The sequence below is a fragment of the Ambystoma mexicanum genome, chromosome 11, assembly GCF_040938575.1.
Source record: "Ambystoma mexicanum isolate Mex_15411 chromosome 11, UKY_AmexF1_1, whole genome shotgun sequence".
NCBI classification, from domain to species: Eukaryota; Metazoa; Chordata; class Amphibia; order Caudata; family Ambystomatidae; genus Ambystoma; species Ambystoma mexicanum.
The window spans coordinates 537,462,621-537,482,671 of NC_090934.1; the positions used below are offsets into that span (position 1 = coordinate 537,462,621).

General features: G+C 44.7%; 1 protein-coding gene across 4 annotated transcripts in view; it reads right to left on the reverse strand.

Annotated features, from left to right (window-relative positions):
- Positions 1 to 2,611: 2,611 nt before the first annotated feature.
- PRR5L (proline rich 5 like) overlaps positions 2,612 to 20,051 on the reverse strand; it is a 344,445-nt gene continuing 327,005 nt past the window's right edge. For all 4 annotated transcript variants that reach the window (XM_069623352.1, XM_069623350.1, XM_069623353.1 and 1 more), the window contains one exon: positions 2,612 to 5,662. In XM_069623352.1, the coding sequence (XP_069479453.1) occupies positions 5,286 to 5,662 (377 nt within the window). In that variant the 3' untranslated portion in view covers positions 2,612 to 5,285. The remainder of the gene's footprint in view (positions 5,663 to 20,051) is intronic.

Consider the following 20,051-nt stretch of genomic DNA (forward strand, 5'->3'; position numbering starts at 1 on the left):
CCTCGTGGTAGACACCTGCAGTCCCATCTTCTCCTGTGAAAGTGTCAAATCCAGAGTGACGGCCAAATCTGTTGCTGATCATCCCACCAGCAAAAGAACAGTTACTGGCAGCTTTGCCGCCTAGCCTCCACCCTGAGGTCCAAAACGTATAAGTCGTGGCCTTGAAACCTCAGGTGTTCAGAAGCCAACTGTGAAAAGTCCAGAAATGCTGGATTCCTCCAGCACTCTTTGTGGTTCAGGTTGTGCAGGAAAGGTACAGACGCTTTGGTTTGGATAACAATGTTCACAGGAATGGGAGGTAGGTTCAGAAGCTAATTTAATTGAGAAAGTTCTGCAGGGAGTGGTACAGTGATTGGAATTTCCGGTGATAAGGCCCTGAGCAGTGGCCAAGAAGGCATAATTGAAGGGATTCAATCGCGTTCAAAAAAGAGAATACTCAAAACTTGGCAATCCTTTTCTTGTATCACCTTAAGTATGTGTAAATCCGACACACCAGGATGTTAGGTGCAACATCAAACTGTTGGGGGAACACCTTGCAACAGGCGGTCTAGGAAAATGTTCCACCCACAAATCATGATGCCTTGTCTTCTGTCGCTTTCAATCTTTTTGCCCCTTCAGTGTAGTTTATGCTAGGAGAACCTGCATGGTCATTGAGTAGCTTGGCAACTTCACTTGCAGTGAACAGGGGTTGAAGTGTGATGAGAAGGATCTGCGTGAAGTGACTGCAGCTGCATTTCCCGCGACGGAAATGTTTGTACATTTCCCATGTGAACATGCAGGGGTTTCCTCCGCAACCCCCGCTCACTATACTGTGCAGTATTGTGAGCGGGATGTTGCAGGGGACACCCCCACAGCCTGCATTTTTTTGTTCTTTTTTCCCCCATGTTCTGTAGAGAGTTTGGGGGTGTCCCCTGCAACCTTTAACATTTTTTTTTTTATATTGTCCTCACCAAAACACCTAAACACATACCACGAAAAGTTAGAATTTTTGGTAGTTAGAACTTTGAATTGTGAGTTTTAGATCTTTTGGTGGGGTCGGTAATTTTTTCTGCCATTTCTTCCTATTCCAATGAGAACTTAGTTGAAGGGCGTCTTCCTAGTGAAATTTGCAATGACAGTGACTACGTTGGTGGAGATTGCGCAGAGGAAGTGTTCTACAACCTTTGGCTTTCCAGATGTTTTGGACTAAAACTCCAATCAACTCTGGTCAGCAAAGTCCATGGTGCGGAATCATGAGATCTGTAGTTCAGAACATCAGGCGAGCCAAAGGTTGCAGATCTCTGCGTTGACATCTTCACCATCAACAAGGACTTTGGTGGGTGCTCTGTGGACAAAGTTGAACTGACTTTGACTGCACTGTGGGAGAGCACAATGAATGTCTTAGCCAGGACTTTGCTGAACGAGGTTACACCGTTGAGGATCAAAGAAACAAGACTGCTGACTGAAGCCCTCAACGTGTGGCATGCTCACTTTCTACAACGTGGGCCACTTCAAAACCATTCACCCTTTCATACCAAATCTTGGCCACTTCAGAGAGGATTGTTCATGCACCCTATGCGAGAGGGATTTGTAGACTACATCCGATTAAGTACCCCCATTTAGCCTGTGCCAGACCCATAGAATGTTTCTATTGAAGCACTGACATATTTGGCAGTTGTCCATGATGTGGTAAAGAAATTAAGTACACTCCTTAAGACTTCTTTTGCCCTTTCTATATCCATTATCCGGAGTAGATGATAGTCAGCCTATAGAGAACAGATGCACTGGCCACTTTCACTCCCCCTGAACAGGCAATTCGTGGTCTGCACCCCCTCCAGTGAAAGAATACCACAAAAACAGATTTCTGGCACATAAGAGAACTTTCCATGCTACCCGGCTTCCACTCCCACTGCCCCACGGACATGCCCCGATCTACTGCAGTAGCAGAGCAGTGCCAGAAGTAGCCCACAGATCACTGCCTGATCTGAACGAACAAAGCGAGAAGCCATCTCCATGGGATAAGCGCTTCATGTGGCATGCGGAGGCCGCGTTTGCCTTTCCCGGAGCTACAATTTGACATGTATGTTCCATACCCACAAAGGACAGCTCATAAATAGAACACAGTCAACCACAAGCCACCACACAAGAGCTCAAATCTCAGCTTCTTCACTGAACCACATTCCCCCCCCACTCCCCCAGCCATGCACATCACCATCGCTCTGTGCATCAAATCCTGTAAATGGCAAAACAGGGAACATTCCAAAAATGGATACTCGGCTGTATTTAGCGGCATAGATAGAAAGGTGTAAAATGGGAGATGCTATTCTATGTGTACATTTGCACTAAATCAACTAGTATTTTTTAGGGTTCCAAACATGGCAACAACTGCAAGTGTCAGTCAAGACCTGATCATACTCAGAACCACAGGAAGAACAGACATTTCATGGAGGGAAGAAATGGAGAGCTATTCCAGGAAGGGGACAGTGTGATGCAGGGCACTGAAGACGGGAGCCACACGTCATGCAGGGCAGGTCACAACTCTGCTGTTGACATGAACAGAATCCAAAACCTGGGAGATGTGCAAAACAAAGAAGGCACCCTTAAATCTGTAACGAAAACAGACAACTACACGTTTCTGGAAACTACCTTTTTATTCACACACGGTAATGGACTCCCCATTTTCAGCTAAAAACAAACTCAACAGCGAGACTCTGTTTCCGTTGCACTTTTCCAACATGGAGCAGTCCATTGGGTTCCTATGTAAAGCCTAATTATTTTTCTTCTAGAAATTAAGATCCAAAAATGTATTGTGCAAATATCTGCAAAAAATATTAAAACAAAATGAATTTTCAAGTTTTATCCAGGACCAACCTCACTTTCTCTGCTGAGTTTGTCCATTGGCACAGCAGAGTCTGTTCGAGTTGCTTCCTTACTTTAAATATTATTAAAGGGTGGGGGTGCAAATACAAATCCTGCATTCCAATCATCCACAGCCAGACCATTTCCCAGGCCTCCAACAGGGCCAAGCTATCTTGCCTATTCCAAGAGATCACCTGCCCTTTAAAAGGGTCTAGCAGGATCAAGCGACGCCTGTTAAACATGTACCCTAATTGTCACCTTTGGATCCAACAAGAGGAACCAAGATCGTAAGCAGTTGTCCCAGGGCACCTTTCCAACCACCGTTACACTTACCAAATAATTATGGGACATGTAGTTGCACTTGCTGAAGGGGGACTGTGGAAGACCACTGCACAACCTTACAATCTTATCCGTACATGGGCCTCTGTGTCCTTGCTGTTGAATCTGCCAGTAGGAAGGCTCACAGCTGGTCCTAGCAGTCTGGGACAACAGCCTGGATGTTCTCAATTCTCTGAGTTCTTCTTGATCTATGATCTCATCTGTAGAATGAAAGCCATCTCCCCTCAGATCTGCAGATAAGCCACAGGTTAGGGAAACTGGAAGTTCCAATGAACGCCGGGGAAGGGTACATGTTGCTAAAACCCCCAACCGCAACATAGCAAAGGAAGGCACTTTTTTTTTCTGGAAAAACCATGTTGCCATCCTTCCCCAACCTAACAACTACACCATTGCCCTATGGTAGTACAGGGAAATCTAAGATTATGATAACTGTCATGGCATGCTTAAGGCACTTTTTCCAGAGTTGAGCCGTCTATCAAAAAAAGAAGAACAAGGTCTGCTGAGCTCTGCAATTTGCTAGAATGGGTTCAGCCAATAGCTACACCCAAACCCGGATGCATGCACCCTTGGGGTCCATCTACACATATTCTGAGAAGTCCTTATGGATGCTTTTATATTCGCCCGGCTGCAGGCCAAAGTAACTCCAAGCAACAGCAATCACCCCTAGGAATACACTTAATAGCCTCGGTAACCCAAGACTCTTTATTCTGCCATGGTAACCCTAGGAAAAACAGGTTTCAGTCAATTGAAAACTCCATGAACAACACATTGCAGAGATTACAAACTTTAGGGGTGCACCATGACTCAGGATAAATCCACAGCTATGGCTCAGTCAACCAAAGCAACGCTGGGCATACATGTTAAATGATTTAACGTTCAGTCTAGTATGGCTTACAATGGGACACCAAAAGAACCATTGACACAAGGACCAAATCATGTCAATAACCCATGCCATCACCCAGCTTCTCTTTTGCTATTTGACATGCGAGATTCGACACACCTCTGCATAAGGTATTTTGTGCCACGTGACTCTTTCTCTGCTACCCAAGAGCCGAGAACACTGAACATACAGGACCAGCGGCATGACCGCTTACCTTACCCTTTAGTGGACATTTCATGTAAGCAGCAAGGGGAACACTGTACAGAACACAGACAGGACTACCAATCAGTGCCAGACCCGAAGACTTACACAATGTAAACCCATGGGCAAGCGCTACCCCTAATTTCCAATCTTGCCTAAACGAGACTACTGCAATAGTTCCAAGCATTTTCCTTAACAAGTTCCTTCCTTCAACAGAAGATACAGTGGTCATGATCCTTCATGATATTACTACATCAGTTGGACTGTACTTTGTTCTTTAAAGCATACAATCATCCCTCTTTATAGCTTGCTTTGAAGGGAGTTCTGCAGCATTTTCACAAAGAACCCCACATTTGCGTTCACCAAGTCCAATTGGTGCATTTACTTGTGCATGCCGATGGAATGCAGGCCATTTTGCTACCTTATGAACCATATGTGACTAGAAGATGTTTTTCTTAGTAAAGCTGTCTGCCTCTAAGGTTCACATAGTTCTGCTCCTACGAGCCCAGAGGCCTCAGTCCATAGGACCAGTAAGGCAGCAGTGCAAATTAGTTTAATCTTTTTTTTTCCTGTCAAGCCCAGACTGATTTTGGGTACCAAGAAAAATAATATATATTTAAAAATTCTACAATATCAAACATGAAATGAAATACAGTCAGTCAACAGGTGGGTGGATGGGGTGTGCTTTCCCTTTTCCATAAACTGGTGCCAGCATTGACAATGGTGGGACTAACTCTTTGTGGCAGCCATATTTGGAAGATGTTCTAGTACGTGGCAACTAAAGGTTTCGATTGCGGGCTTTGCATTCCAGGCTCTTTAAACAGCGCTTCACGCCAACGTAAGATATGGCTGTTCCAAGCAAACTTAAGATGTTGCTGTTCCAAAAGAAGAGATGTGCTGCCCGACTTGCATCTAAAGAGGCTTCCTCTAGCTTCAAAGAAGATAATCCCCACCATGTAGAGTGCCTTGACAGTCTGTTCTCTACAAAGTGCAGAAGGTTTGCAGCCAGAATGGTGCTCAACTGGTATTAACAAACAGAAGTGCAGGTCAATTCATTGGCCTCTTGCAATGATGCCACCATAAGGCCACTGGGGCTGTCCAGGATGTTTGGCTCACTGGAGCACTGCCGGTGGACAAGGTCTGACTGCAGCAGCAGGCACTGTTCCCCATCGTCGTCCTCCTCTGATGTCCCAGAGTGCACCATAGTGGCCATGGCAAAGAGTTGGATGTCCGAGTGGGCGTTGGCCACAGTGTGACGCCGGACACTGCCACACTTATCTAGATAAGACTCACCTTCTTGCTCCGTCAACGGGGTGAGTGGAGGATCGCTGGTGTGCCGCGGTATGATCTGGCTTGAATAGGTGTGCAGGTTTGTCTTTGGGTGGCATCGCAAAGGCACCCTCTCTGTAAAGGAAAAACAAGACAAAAAGATCCTATCAACGCCATATTAAGTTTGATATAGGAGCAGCCCCTGTTTGGGTCTCACATTACTGTACAGAAAAAAACAATTCTACAGGTTTAGAACAAATCTGTGACCATAAGGATGGACTGGCACAACACGCATTAACCAGTGGCACTTCCAACAGATGCTGAGCAGTGCTAAAGTGTGGGGGGAAGAAGTTACATGTAGGGCTAAGGATATGAGCATTTGCAGGTGGAATCTTCTTTAGGGGACTTTGTGACCACCTCCTGGGGTTGTTGGAGTCTGTGCGACAGCCTGTGAGGTTGGGGGGCTGTGGAAGTGTACAACACTATGTGGGAGAATGCATATGGCTGTTGGGGGTCAATGCGATAGTCTAAGATAGTCTAAGAATTGGGTTTGGGGTTTAGTGGAGAGTCTGTGCAAAGGGCTAATGGGATGTGTCAGGGTTGGTTGGGGGTCTATGGGAAAGCTGTGGTTCTGTGAGGGGAATGGTGGGTTCTGTGCAGGGGTCTGTGTGAGGGAGTGTTGGTGGCCATGCAAAAGCGCTGGAAGATATTTAAGATGTGTGGAGTGTTGTATCACTAGAATTACATGACCTGAATCTTCTGGACAACACCTGACATTTGTGATCCACTCAAGTCACTAGATCCACTAGAGAGTCACCAAGCACTCGCTCAGCAACATGGAGAACAGGGAAGAGAATGGCTGGCTTTCACTGGAACTGCGGCCTCCAGTAAACCAGAAAATTGCAAGGCTGTCCAACATTACAAGCTCTGCTTCAGGCCAGTGTTTGCATCCAACACTGAAGCATACATAGCAGCTCTTCAAAAAAGCAGCAATGTGTCTGCTGTGAAGGCATCATGAAGCAAGACACAGACAACAGATTCAAAGTTCAAAATAAAATACTTTATTAACTTAAATGCCAGGATGGCAAAAGGCCCAACTTGCCCAATGCTAGCCCTAGACCATGTCTATTACTTTTTATGTACTATCCACCTCATCACGCCTTCTATGCTCACACAGAAATAACACCCTACCACTGAATCCCATTCCACTGCTCTTTTTTTACTCCTTTTCTCCTCACAGCATAATGTTACTCTCCCCATTTTAACCATGTGGCCTAGTATTTTCTCTTTCCCAGATCCAGCATAGGGACCTGGCTGCTGTTTGGAAGAAAAACACATCCTTCCCTATTTCAGGCTATCTCCCGCAACAGGCTTCATGGTGGCTGCATTTCTGGACCCCTTTAATGAACACCAGGAACAGAAGACCAGAGCCTCTGCCCTGGTCTCCTGCCACGAGTGTGGGAGAGATCTGTACCAGTCCAGATACTGTTTTCCATTTTCTCTTTCATTTCAGTGCAGCCTTACACAGAGGTACGACTGTTGCTACACAGTCTTCAAAAATGCACCTTTAACTTTTTAACAGTTATATCTAGTCCATGAACATATGCGTCTGGCCGGACTGTTGAAATGTGGCACCGACTCTACATTGGCCCACAAAGTAGTTCATCTGTATACATCAATTCTGCCCTAGATTAGTGTATGCATACATGAATGAGTTTGGCATTGCACATCTGTTTTTATTCTGTGAGAGTTGTTTTCAAGAAAGCACTTGTGCATGACCTCCCAAAGGCCTTATACTAATATCTTGGCTTCAGAGATTTGATTTGTAAGTCTTACAATAGGTTTCAAGTGGATTTTAATAGTCCAATGATTTGGGACATCATCATAAGGTCGTCTGCATATGACAGCTTGGGGCACCAACTTATCAATAAGGGGGTAGCTGGTTAATTTTGCCCAGTTTACCTTTAATAGAATGAATAAGTAAACGGAGGCACCTGGAGACACACTTGACACAGCCCATTACTTGTAAGCTTTCAATGTTTGAAACTGTGCATGTGACCAGGACCAGGGAAACAGATACAAAAAGATTGATCTAGCAAGATAAATCGCTAGATTTTGAGATCAGTGTAGAAAATCCACAGAGTTTATTTACACGTATCTCACTTAAATTGTTCTGGAAGCACATGTGGCTATTCTGTATATATTTAAACAGAAAAACACATACTTTATCCTTAGTTGTGTCACTTTAAATACATTTATTAAATTTATATACATGGCAAAAAATGTATGCACATGTTTTTAGACAAATATTCATGCAAGAAACTAAAATGTATACACAATGTTAACTACAGGCTGAACCTGGAATGAATACTGTAGGTATATCAAAGAAAAAAAAGAGAAGCAGAAAAGAAAAACCTTTGTTTGAATGCAATTTCAGAAAACAATTTGAGTAGTTAATAAAGCAAAGAGATTGCAAACATTATATGCCTCTCTATCGAACTAGACAACTTATGTGCCTTGCTTCTCGTGGTATCACATGCATTCAATCAAACAGTTCAGTGTTTGAAAAGCAGCATGTCTCAAGCTCCTCAGGTCGAGTGTGATTCTGCAAGTAGCGTCAAAAGTGCAGGGTCATTCCCATATAAAGAGAATCTAAAGCAAGCCGTGCTAGATACTGACACATGTGGCAACTAGATCTACAAAGCAAGCATGCACTCTATGAGGCTATTGTGTGGGTTTGTGACCCAAATAAAACTGATAATATCCTTGGCCAAACAAGAAGCATGCCTTTCTAAACTCTGCCTGATCAGACTGGTAGGCGATTACATGCATAACTCCATTTATTTATTTTTAGAACTCTTGTTACAGGTAGGTTGGATGAAGCTCCCAGACCATGAGTCATGTACAGACCCAGTCCAGGGCAATATCTAAATAATGGGAAACAATAGGACAAGGAGCACAGGCATCGGGCAAGGAGGAACTAGCTTTAATGTTGTCCGGACTAGGCTTCAGGAGTCGCTAGCTCCTGTGATGATCTTTGTAATGACAGGGGAGATTTGTGCAATTAGATCACCCATTGTTACTTTTTTAAATTGGATTTCCAAGCCAACAGCTCAAGCTAAAGAGATGTCTATGGTACGTCTTGCATGTGTCAATAGGAATAGCTTCCTTGCAGAGGAGTATTTAGGCTTTCTGCTGCCCTGGGCCTAACTGAGTACATGCACACCTCCACCTTTACTCCACCTCTGCCAGTTTCTGAACCTTCACCAGATTCCACCCCTTCAACAAACTCTATCCGGGTTGCTCAAACTAAGCCCATTCACCCCATTTTGTCCCCCAGTTGGGCTCCATAACATTATAAGGACGTTTTTAAGGTTGCAGGGATTAGAAAATTGTTCTTTCCTCTCTATTAATTCAAGCTTGTCATCTTCTATGTTATGTTAGTTAAAAGAGTGTTTTCAGATATATTCTGCCTGAGATTTGGAGAAGGCAGTGTGTTCTACAGTTGAGTGCACTAGAGGTAAATGTTACAGCCAACTCTCTACTTTTGGTCAGGTCCAAAATCTTCTTTTAGAGGAAACAATAAGAACATAAGCTGTCTGACAACTGGACGCAAGTGAGAGAAGGTTGGAACGAGGAATTTTGGTTTCAATGCTAATATCTGGTTTCTCTCACAAATTGCCAGCGGTCACTATGAGAAGCACCCAGACTGGTCTGTAATATCAATGCAACATAACGACATTTCTAGATCCAGTCTTGTCAAATGGTAAAGTTAACATATGAAATAAATGCAGGTTGTATAGGCACATAATGTTGAATACAAAAACTCAACCCCCTTCTCATGGTTACAGCTCTGGTGTTAGCAGGAGGCAAAGTGGAAATAAGGCAAGATACCGGCTGCAGCCGATGTACTTCCATTCCCTTGGGGTGGAACGTCATTCAAATATGGCAAAATCACAAGTGAAGCTTGTAAACTCTGCCTGGGCATAAACACCTCAGAGTAAAGACAGTTGAGAAGGTTCTTGAAATCTTTGGCTGTGCATTCTCACGGTGGAGTAATGGATAAGTACAGCTCTGAAAACAGATGCGTGGGAAGCAACAGCATTCCTCGTATCTGCACAATGCAGGCACCTTTTATAACAAATTAAATGGTACATACGGTTTACATCTTTGCTGTTTGTGCAATTGCTCAAAATACCCAACAGTTTAATTGAGCAATGGATTGGGCGTTCCTACACAATATTACATTTGTGGGTGGGGGTTGGGCTATGGTTCTTGCCAGCTTGCGTTTAAGGCAATTTAAAATGTTTATTAATAGTCAAGTTGATTGGACTGTACACAACACAGGAACATTTTGGGATTTGTGGGTTGTGACGGGATCATGAAGCAAGGCACACAACAGATTCAAAGTTCAAATAAAATATATTTATTAACAAATGTCAGGATGGTGTGAGGCCTAACTTGCCCTATGCTAAGGTGCGATTTCCCTACTTAAAGAAACTAAGGACAGTCTGAGTCAGTAAAGTTCAACTTAAAAGTGTGTGTTCAAAACATATACTTGCCCTCACAACAAAAGCTAAACAATGTGTAGGGATGTCAACAATAAACTAAGCAGTGTTCCAAAATAAAGTTATGAGCTTCTTCCAGCTCTTAGCTTACTTTCCAATTCCCCTTCCCCAACTTCAAGTCAGTTCCACAAAGTCTCAGGGTTCCCTTCCCCAGGAGGACAACACTGTTCCAAACGGGCCTCGAGGTTCCCTTCCACAAGGCCACAACAAAGTTTACAAGGTATTCGGTTTCTCTTCCCCAATACCTCAAATTGTTCAGCTTGCCAGCTCACACTTCGGTTTAGTCTCTTAATACTCAAAACCAGTTTCAGGGCAACTTTACACTTCTTCTGATTCCTTAAGAGTTTCTTCAGATTGCTCTCTTCTGCATCCACTTCAGCAATCTCCTTCATGCGTATCTGTAGGTTTCCTTGATTTTCAAAGACAGGGTATCCTCGTTCTAGGCGCAGTTGTTGGACCACACAGCCCACCCATTACAGGTCACGGAACTGATGACCCTTGGCTTTCCGCGCTGTGGGATGCTGGCAGCTCCACTCACCACTCGCGGACGCTGCCGGTGGCTTGCAACACTGCGGCCTCTTCCCTGCCCCCCACACCCGACCAAGGAGGCTTGAACAGTTGTGACCCTCCCATGGCCTGCCCAGGCCTCAGCATCGCCTGGATATTTACCGGCGTCCTGACCTCCGGGCAGGACCCCCCTCAACAGGATTTCTCTCCTTGCAGGCCAAACACACACGGCCCAGCTTCCCTCCTGCTGGTCTCCCCCTATGATTGTCTGCTCCACCTTTTATGCACCTGCAGCCGCTTAACAGGTTGCAGGTGCGATCCCTTAAGCCTTGCCTGACCATAGTTATTGGTGTTCTCTGGACATGCCGACCTTCATAACAGCCTTCCGGCGTCTTCCTCGTCCCAGTACCAGAGTGGTTAAAATTACATGTTGGTGTGTACTCATCCTAGTCGTCTCTTCCTTGTTCCAGTACTATAGTGGTGTGACTGAGGGCTGGAATGATAGAATGGAATAGACAACAGCCTATAAAAAGGCAGGAGGGTGGTAAAGTTGGTTATCGCAAGGAACCTGTGGACATCCCTTTCCGAATCCCCAAGGGCCCTCCACCCAGGTGATCCTCCCTCACATCTCCACCCCCAGGGTCAGGATCCACAAGTGATGGCCTTTCCCTGGCCACCTGAGATGAGGAGCCAAGGGGAATAGGTGCAAGGATGCCCTCTGGCTTCTCACAGGTTATAGCTATAGATGTCCTGCTGTAGTTTGAAGTACTGTTTCACAGTAAAAGTCCTACCTTGCATTTAAAATAAAATGAATATAAAATTTGCGCATCACAGTTATGCATTGTGTGAATACTTTGCAGTTGGTTCTCCTGGTAGTACTGAGCATGCAGCAGAATGTCAGACACGATTAACCCAGCAGGGATGCCATTTGCCTGCTTAGCACCGAGCAGCTTCTGTAAAGATGGTGGATATCTTTACAGCTGTGAAACTGTGTACCGTTTGCACACAGTTTTTGTTCTCACCCTTCTATGGCTTTGGGTATCCTTTCACAGGTTTCTTGATGCACTTGCGCATTCAGATTTACTCTTTGCCATTTTAACTTCTTTATGATCGATTTCATGCATGCACCTTTTGGGATGCCACAGACCACTGAAATGTGGGGCTGTGGGGGGAAACTAGTGCTTGCTTCTAAACATAATTTTAGTGCCACCTGAGGGATTTCTGTGCTTGACTTCAGCATAGGCATTAATATTGTAAAATGATGCATCATTTTTAACCTTTACTTTTCTGAAGGGAAACCCCTCATTTTTTCAACGTTTAAAACATGCATGTCGGGTATTTGAATACAAAAAAGTGAATGCTTAATACAGTGTGTTTATTGATTATAAAGAACTTCAAAGATAACAAAGTTGCACCAATAAAACCAATGAGGTTTTGTCTGATTTGCATATTAAAGGAGCATTTTGGGAAGATAAAACTAACCAAAGAACTTTATATCCGTCATATAGGTCTGTGAATCACTAAATACCAAAAGCATGCCGTGTACGCGTTTCATTTAAAAAATGTTTTAAAAAACAACTTTTTTTTATTTTTAAAAAGTCCCCCTAACAATAAAGCTTTTGTAAATATCAAGCATATGTAAAGGTTTGCCCATCAAAGTGCAATGACTTCTAACAGCTCCAAATTACTCAGTGTTGTGGATCAGCAAGACTCAAACAAAACTGGCAACCAGTAAATTGAAAATAAACTGACTAATCGGCCTTGTAAATACATCAATGCTTCCTTGTCCAAAATTAGAAGCCCAATCTTTATTTACAAGGTGCCAGAATTTGCAGCTATTTTTAGTTTCCACTGCCTCCTAATTTATCTACAAATTGCATCTCTGGTATTTTTATTTCTCAATATCATTAGCCATGAGTGCTTTTCCATTGACGATTGGAACTCATAGTAGAGCCGTAATATGTCTTTTCACAGACCGCTTTTTAAAAGTGCATAGGTTTGGTCGAAATCGACCAATTACATATAAATATATATTTTTGTGGCACTGGTTCACATCAGGCAGGGTGAGTGGCACTCTTCACAGCCGTTGAATGAAGAAAACGTCCGGATACAAAATTATCCGTTTGTAGAAAAAAGTTTTCTTTATTGAAGCTTTACAACTCGGCAAACAAATGCATAAGCCATCAAAGTATGGCACTCCCATGGTGCAGTAAAGGTGCGCGTTTGGGACGTTAACGCGTTTCCCGGCAAAACTTGATATATGATATGACATTTGTAACGTGCCTATACACAAGTGTTTCAAAAATATGTGTACATGCGTATATGCTTATGTGGGGGTAGGGAGGTGTGGGATAGAGGGGGCATGGAGGAGACCACCCCCATTAAAAAATAAAAATAAAGCGCAAAATAAAGTTCACACGTTTAATAAGCTGGCTATGAAAACACCTAGCACCCAGTAGATATATTCCTATTGGCTTCTATCAATGTATCCCACACGTGCACCCTTGCCAAGCAGAAGCTCTCATTAAACCACCTGCTTTGCTTGCTTGCCATCGTGAGGAGGCGTTGTCTTTGCGCAGTAGGAAATACACACAGAACGGGGAAAAGAAAGTACTCCTAATTCTCGATCGCAAGCCTTGCTCCCGACACTATGATGCCGGTCAATCCCCCACTTATTTCTATTTCTTAAATCCATAATCTCTGCATCCCGCAAGTTACGCCAGGCGGATAAACATTAGGCCTTGCGGTTTTATTTCAGCACATTGCTCAGCTCTATCCTAATGCTTTAATGTGCTCCCCTAGGGCAAGTGAGGGATTGCCAGGCTCAGGAGAGCCCGGCCAAGTTTAGTACTTTCACCACAGTATAGCAAAGAGGTCAAAGTAGTGTTCTGGTAGAGTGTTCTGCCTTTATTATTCTTGAAGGCTTTTCTAGAACAGTATATGATACAATACTGCGTGACGAGACCAAGTCCTTGTCAGCAGGGGTTAAAACCCTTGTCCAGGGTATGCGGGAGGGATACAGAGCCAGCCCTGCCCCTAAAGGTAGAGCCAGTTTAGAAGGCCCCAATACCCCTTGTGCCAGTATGCCTCCATGTAGACCCCTCTCGCGCGCCTTGCCTCTCAGTGCCGATGCGCGCCAGTGCCTTTCCACTGGTTTCTGAGAAAATACATCTGGAGTTATGACAGAAAGGAAACCTGCAAATTCACTGCCAAGGAAGTCCGAAACCCAGTGGAAACCAGTAGTCTACGTGTACGAAACAAAACGAGTGGAACTATGACCCCTTCCGATCTGCTGCCGCTCCCCACAAACCCCATCGCCACGTTCCCTCCCACGCTCAATGCAAACCCCCAAACATATGCGCCTGCCGTTTAAGGGACCGTTCAGTGCAGTGCACTGAATGTACAAGTTTAAACTTCTTCCTACACTTATTTTCAAACGAAACCATCCCGGAACAGTTTCTTTCTAAAATAAAAAAGTATAGGAACTGTAAAACTTAATTAAAAACAGTAGCGGAGCACCGCTCCCACCCACTTCGACCACTGCTGGAAACCCTGGCACAGCAACACAGAAGACGACAGACACAGCAGCCCTCTGTGGCTGCGTAGCAGAACTGTGGGAGCAAAGCAATGAGATTACACAAGAGCATGAAAGCCCCCTCTGGTCTGACAGACTTACCCATACGATCAGCCGAGGACTGGTAACACAAGCTGGAACACCACCCTTCCCCTGCCCCGATGGTTGTCGACCCACGGCAAGCACAGAGAAATGGGGCAGACACTTTTTTTGAGACTTTATTCTACATAACACCTCCTGGGGATGGGGGAGGCAGGCATAGATTGCTCAGGAAGAGATGACAAATTCCCAGAGGGGGTGCAGAATATAAGCTGGTAACAGGAAGGGTGCCTAAGAGACCAACAGGAGGAAGGAGGCAGTGGCAGCTTATAGAGGAATTTTGTAGAGAAGGTGAGGTATTGGCTTAGGAGAGATAAAGGTTCTGAGTGTGCATGTGTGAGACAAGTGTATTGGGGAGTGTAGTATTAGGTGTGAGATGGTTGGTACAGGGTGAATGGAGTAGTAGTAGTGAAGGAGTAGTAGTATTTAGGAACTAGTAGGGTGGGAGAAGGAGATGTAGGGTAAGAGGAAAAGTAGTAACAGAGGGGAGGATTATTGTAGCGGGAAGGAGTGGAAGCAGCAGAGTTAACATCAAAGGGTGTTTACAGGAGACAGGAGGAGAGAAACATTGGCGGGACAGAATATTGGTGGGGAGGGGTTAAGGGAGAGGAAGCTGGTAGAGTAGAAGGGTAAGGTGACAGTGGCGGTGAGTGAAGCCAGTTGCATCCTACAAAGCAATTGCAAGGCACTATCCCAATCCGTATTGGAACACTAACCTTTCGTCAGAGTAGGAAAAGCTAGCATGTCCCCGAGGGAGCCAGTGAGCCTGCATTTAGGGACCATTGCTAGTCTAAGTCAGAGCTTAGACAGTAGGGGTTAACAATCAGTAGGACTAACCGGGGATAACGGATGCCTGAGTTGGTAGGAGGGGCGGGTCAAGACGAGAGCGGGACGGCACTAGGCCCCAGAAAAATTTGATAGACACTTGAACTGTCCATGAGATCTGCAGTGTTTTCTGTGCCATCCGATATCGTGATTATACCACTAACACTTGATGCCTTTAGACTTGCACAGGTGAGAACTGTGCATCTAGGTGACTCGTTAAATTTAAAAAGCCTTTGAGAAAACAAAGCATGACTATTCATGTTCCGAATAACAATGTGCTACTGAAATCCAGGTTAACCAACATATTGCTAAGAGTGAACTGTGGCTTCTAAACGAAGATATGAGAGAGCACTCACAATAACGTGCAAGAATAATTAAGAGTACTTCGATAGTTGGCAACACATTGACACTTTGTTAAGAGCCAAAAGAATTTGTAAGTATTGCACTAAATTCCTGTACCCAGCAACAAACTAATAAAACCTCTTCCTTGTGACCATTTTGCCCCCAACATATCCTGAATGGGTTCTATGACTCAAGGTTATTATAGCACTTATCACAGAAGAGAAAGAGTCTGCACAATCCTTAACGATCTGAGCCCGGCAAGGATCACTAGGGCAAGTAGATGGTTTAAGGGACCAGCAAATTTACATCGCTATACCAGACAGGATGGAAAACAAATGGCTTGTATACAGTGTCATCTGTTGAGTTATCTAGAAAGGAAGGCAGGATGACTGGGATATCTAGAAAGGCGGGCAGGATGACAGTATTAGAGGTCAGTCTCAGTGACTGTGAGGAGTCATCGATGCATGCTCTAACATGTACAATGTTGTCTTTTCATAACCACTGGAGCATATTGGGCCAGGTCAGTGATTAAATTTGAGGCAGACTCAATAGCATCAGCAAGAGAGCTTGTTTGGCTCCAATGACTGCTGGTTTATATACCGACCTGACATATGTAAGACTTTTGTTAGTACTAATAGTACCGGCCATCACCCAGCTTAATCTTCACGCTGAATCTTTTGGTTGTCTCCATGACCATCAGTCTGGCTCCAGAGTTGCCAGAAGCACGGAACCAGCACTCCTGAACATCCGTGAAGACCTGCTCTCGATTCCAACACCCCCTGTGTCCTCATCTTACTTGATCTCTCTTCTGCCTTTGACACGGTCAACCATGCCATCCGGCTCAACCATCTCCGCGATAACCTGGGTATCACTGATCAGGCCCTGGCTGGGTGACCTCTTTCCTCTCTGATCGATCCTCCCAGGTCCAACTTGGATCCTTCCTCTCCTCCATCTCTACCTGTGGTCTTCCTCAGGGGTCTAACCTCGCTCCCTGGTGTTCAGCCAATACCTGGCACTTCTTGCCCACTGCATTGCCGCTCTCTGCCTCAACTTTCAGTGCTATGTGGATGTCACTCAGTTCATTTTCAGGCTCCCTTCTGCCACTTCTCCTTCGCTCATCTCCGATTGTCTGCTATCCAGCAGTGGTGTGCCACCAATGATCTCTGCCTTAATGCCAGCAAGACCGAGATTCTCCTCATCGGCACACCTGCTCCCTCCTTTCCTGTCACTCTATGGCCGGCCTCTCTTGGCCCTCTTCCTGCTCCCACCTGTGAGGCTAAAAACCTCAGGGCCATCTTCGACTCCACTCTCTCCTTCTCGCCTCACATCACTGATGTCTCTAAGAAGTCACACTACCAACTGCACCTCCTCAGAGGTATTCTTCCTTTGCTGTCTTTCCCCCAGAAGCTCACCGACTCCAGAGCACTGGTTCTCTCTAGGCTGGACTACTGCAACAGCCTCTTTCTAAATCTACCTGCTTCTACTCTCCACCCTCTGCAACTCATCCAGAACAGGACTGCAAGACTTCTCCTTGGCCTCAAGCCCAGGGATCGTATCTCTCCAGGACTGAAATCTCTTCACTGGCTCCCAGTGGCTGCGAGGAGTAAGTTCAAAAGTCTCTGCTTTGTACACAAGGCCTTCTGGAGCTGGGGACCACAATACCTTCAACTCTCTCTTCCTAAATATCTACCTTCCCAAGCTCTTCGTTCATCCACCTCCAACTCCCTCAGGGTCAGGTGTTTCTCCAAGCAACGGGTTGATGGTAGATCTCTTTCTTCAGCTGGGGCCTCCCTCTGGAACAGCCTTCCTGAAACATGAGGAGAACCATCCCCAGTTCCAGAGGCAACTCAAAACCTTCCTCTTTGCTGCTGCTTTCTCTCCCCTCCTCTCCCCGCCCTGCTGAACTTCTGGCTGAAACTGTACTGGTCACCCAGCTACCCTCTGGTCTTGGGCCCATGTCCCCTCCCCCACCAGTTGCACCCCTGCACTACCTCACTGGCATCCCCTGCACTTGGGTACTGTTTTCTGTGTTCCTACAGCCCCCTACCAGCACTTGACATCTGATGTCTGCACTTACCCTTGCACTTGCCACCAGCTGGCTGCACTTTCACTTATTGCTTTATTTATTCTATTTATTTTACTGTCATTCCCATGTACTGCACTGCCCCCTCCCCCTCGCACTTTCCCCTTACCCTTCCCCCGCACTTGCACAATCTCAATTTCACCTAGCCTAGTAAGATCGTTGTCTCAGTCTTCCCTCAGTTCCCATCCCTTGCCTCGTCACACCTTGAAACACTGGCGTATAGGCGTGTTATAAATGCCATATCACATCAGTATTAGGATTCTCCTTCAGCCGCCTTCTGGCAAGTTTAGGAGAAAACCGAGTGATTCCCAGGGGTTTAGTCTGAATGATTTTAGTTTTCAAGGGGGAGTCAAAAAGATCAATAACACTACTGTTATATACCAACAACATATGATCAACAGTGGCCTCAAATTATCCATAGGATCTTGTAAATAACGGTTGAGAGAGCTTGCAATGAGACAGTGTCTGTTCCGGTACAAAATAGACAACCTTTCTGTGCACCTGAACAGCAGTATGAAATTGTTGCATGTGAAAGAAAATAGCAGCATGCTCTGACCAGCTGATTGGGCATTAGTTGAAATAATATTCCAAGAAATTACCCAATCAAGGGTGTGACCATCTATAGGAGTGGCAGAGGTAGAAGGAAATGAGAGAATACAAAATCCCAAAGGAAATAATATAATCAGCCTGCACAATCCTTGCCATCAAAACATTCTAGATTCAAATCTCCAAGGGATACCAGAGGAGAAGTTGTTTTCATAAAAGATATAATCTTCCTGAAAAGGAATGATAAACATTAGAACTGCATGAGTGTGGGCAGCAAAGTAAAATAACTTGAGTAGAGCTGGAGGATGGTATTTAAGGTTCACACCAAGTATTTTACAACTGGGAGTTCAAAACAAGCGTGGATAAAAAGGTCAGATTTTCTTTTAAAATAAATGAATGCTACCCACCCGCCCCCTTTTCCAAGGTTTCTCTAACTGGCAATCATAATAGTTATTTACAATGTGCTTAATTCCAACAAGTGCTTTCCAAGCGTAGGCGCAGGATTCGAACCTTTGCTTCCAAGACAAATGCATTGCCCCTGAGCTATCCATCAAAGCATAGTCAGCAGGAAGGGAGGCAGAAATGGCCAGACCAGAGTAATGCTTAAGCCATGGTTCAGTAATAGCCAATAGAACAAAATTAAATTGCTGAATAAGATTAAAGTGCATAGCAAGGAACAGAGTGCATTGATTTGTGTCAACCGGCTACTAAAAGGGGGAGGGGACAGTTTCCCTACAACCAGTCATCTTAAGAAAGGGCTTATTAATTAAAGATGGTGTGGGACAAAGAGTGATATAAAAAGAGGTAGGAGACCACAATCGATTATACAGTCGCCTGGAGCCGATCGGGACCGGAATTATACTATGTAAATTTAGATCAGTAATCTGGTTGGGAACAGCGGAAACAGTGGGCGTGTACAGTCGGTTAGCTGGATTTCGCACAGAAGAAATGAGTTTGATGATAGCAAGACAGGTAGGAACTGAATCATCATTGTTGAAGTAGGAATTTGAGGAAGTGTGTCTGAATCCAGCTGATAAAGTCTCAAATATTTATTTACTGTAGCTCTATGATGGACAGAGATCAGTGACCATCTGGAGTGCTACAAGAGACAGAAATGAAAAGAAAACAAAGTGTCAAAAACGAAACAGGACAAGGATGACTGAATGAAAGAGCAGCATGGAGTGCCTCCGGCCTCAGGAAGTAACAGGCTTGCACACAATGATTGTAATTGGTTATTTACAACGCACTTAATACCCAGATGTTTCTAAGCGCGGACGTGGGTATCGAGCCTGTGTTGCTCCGCGTCTTGCTTCCAAGTTGAGCGTGTTGTCCCTGAACTATCCTCATGCCCCTCAACTGAGACCACTCACGACGGGAAATGTAGTTTCCCAATCCTGCAACTATGTCACACTGAGAGGTGCAAAGGGGGCCAGTGACCCTATTGTCCAGAAGTCCACTACAAGTAGCTTCTAAAAATGAAATAGTAAATCACACTAAATAAATAAAAATGTCCCAAAATGGTTACAAGCAATTCAAACAAGCAATGTAAAACAATGTTAAAAGCAAGCATAGTAATAAAGTACAGTATACGGGAGTTTGACCCGCCTCACATCACACCAGGAAACTATCTTCCTGCATTCTCCACTTCATTCTCCGGTACGTCATGTAACATGCTTCCTTCATCCTCCTCTACATGCATCCTGTGCCATCATGCCCTCCCCCTGCATCTGCAGGAGTCCAACACACAGAAGAGGCTTTAGGATTAGACACAGATTACAAGGTCTCCTTCTGGAGTGACAGAATTCATTAAACATTGCAAACCATCGTTTCATAAGGTCTTCCTTGGGCAAGAATCAGCAATGATTAGATGCATAGTTTTCCATTCTTGTTCTAAAAAAATAAATAACTCCTGTCATTTGTGATTATCAACAGGGTGAAATGTCAATGAAATCTACAAAACGAGTTTTCTTAATTCCCAAA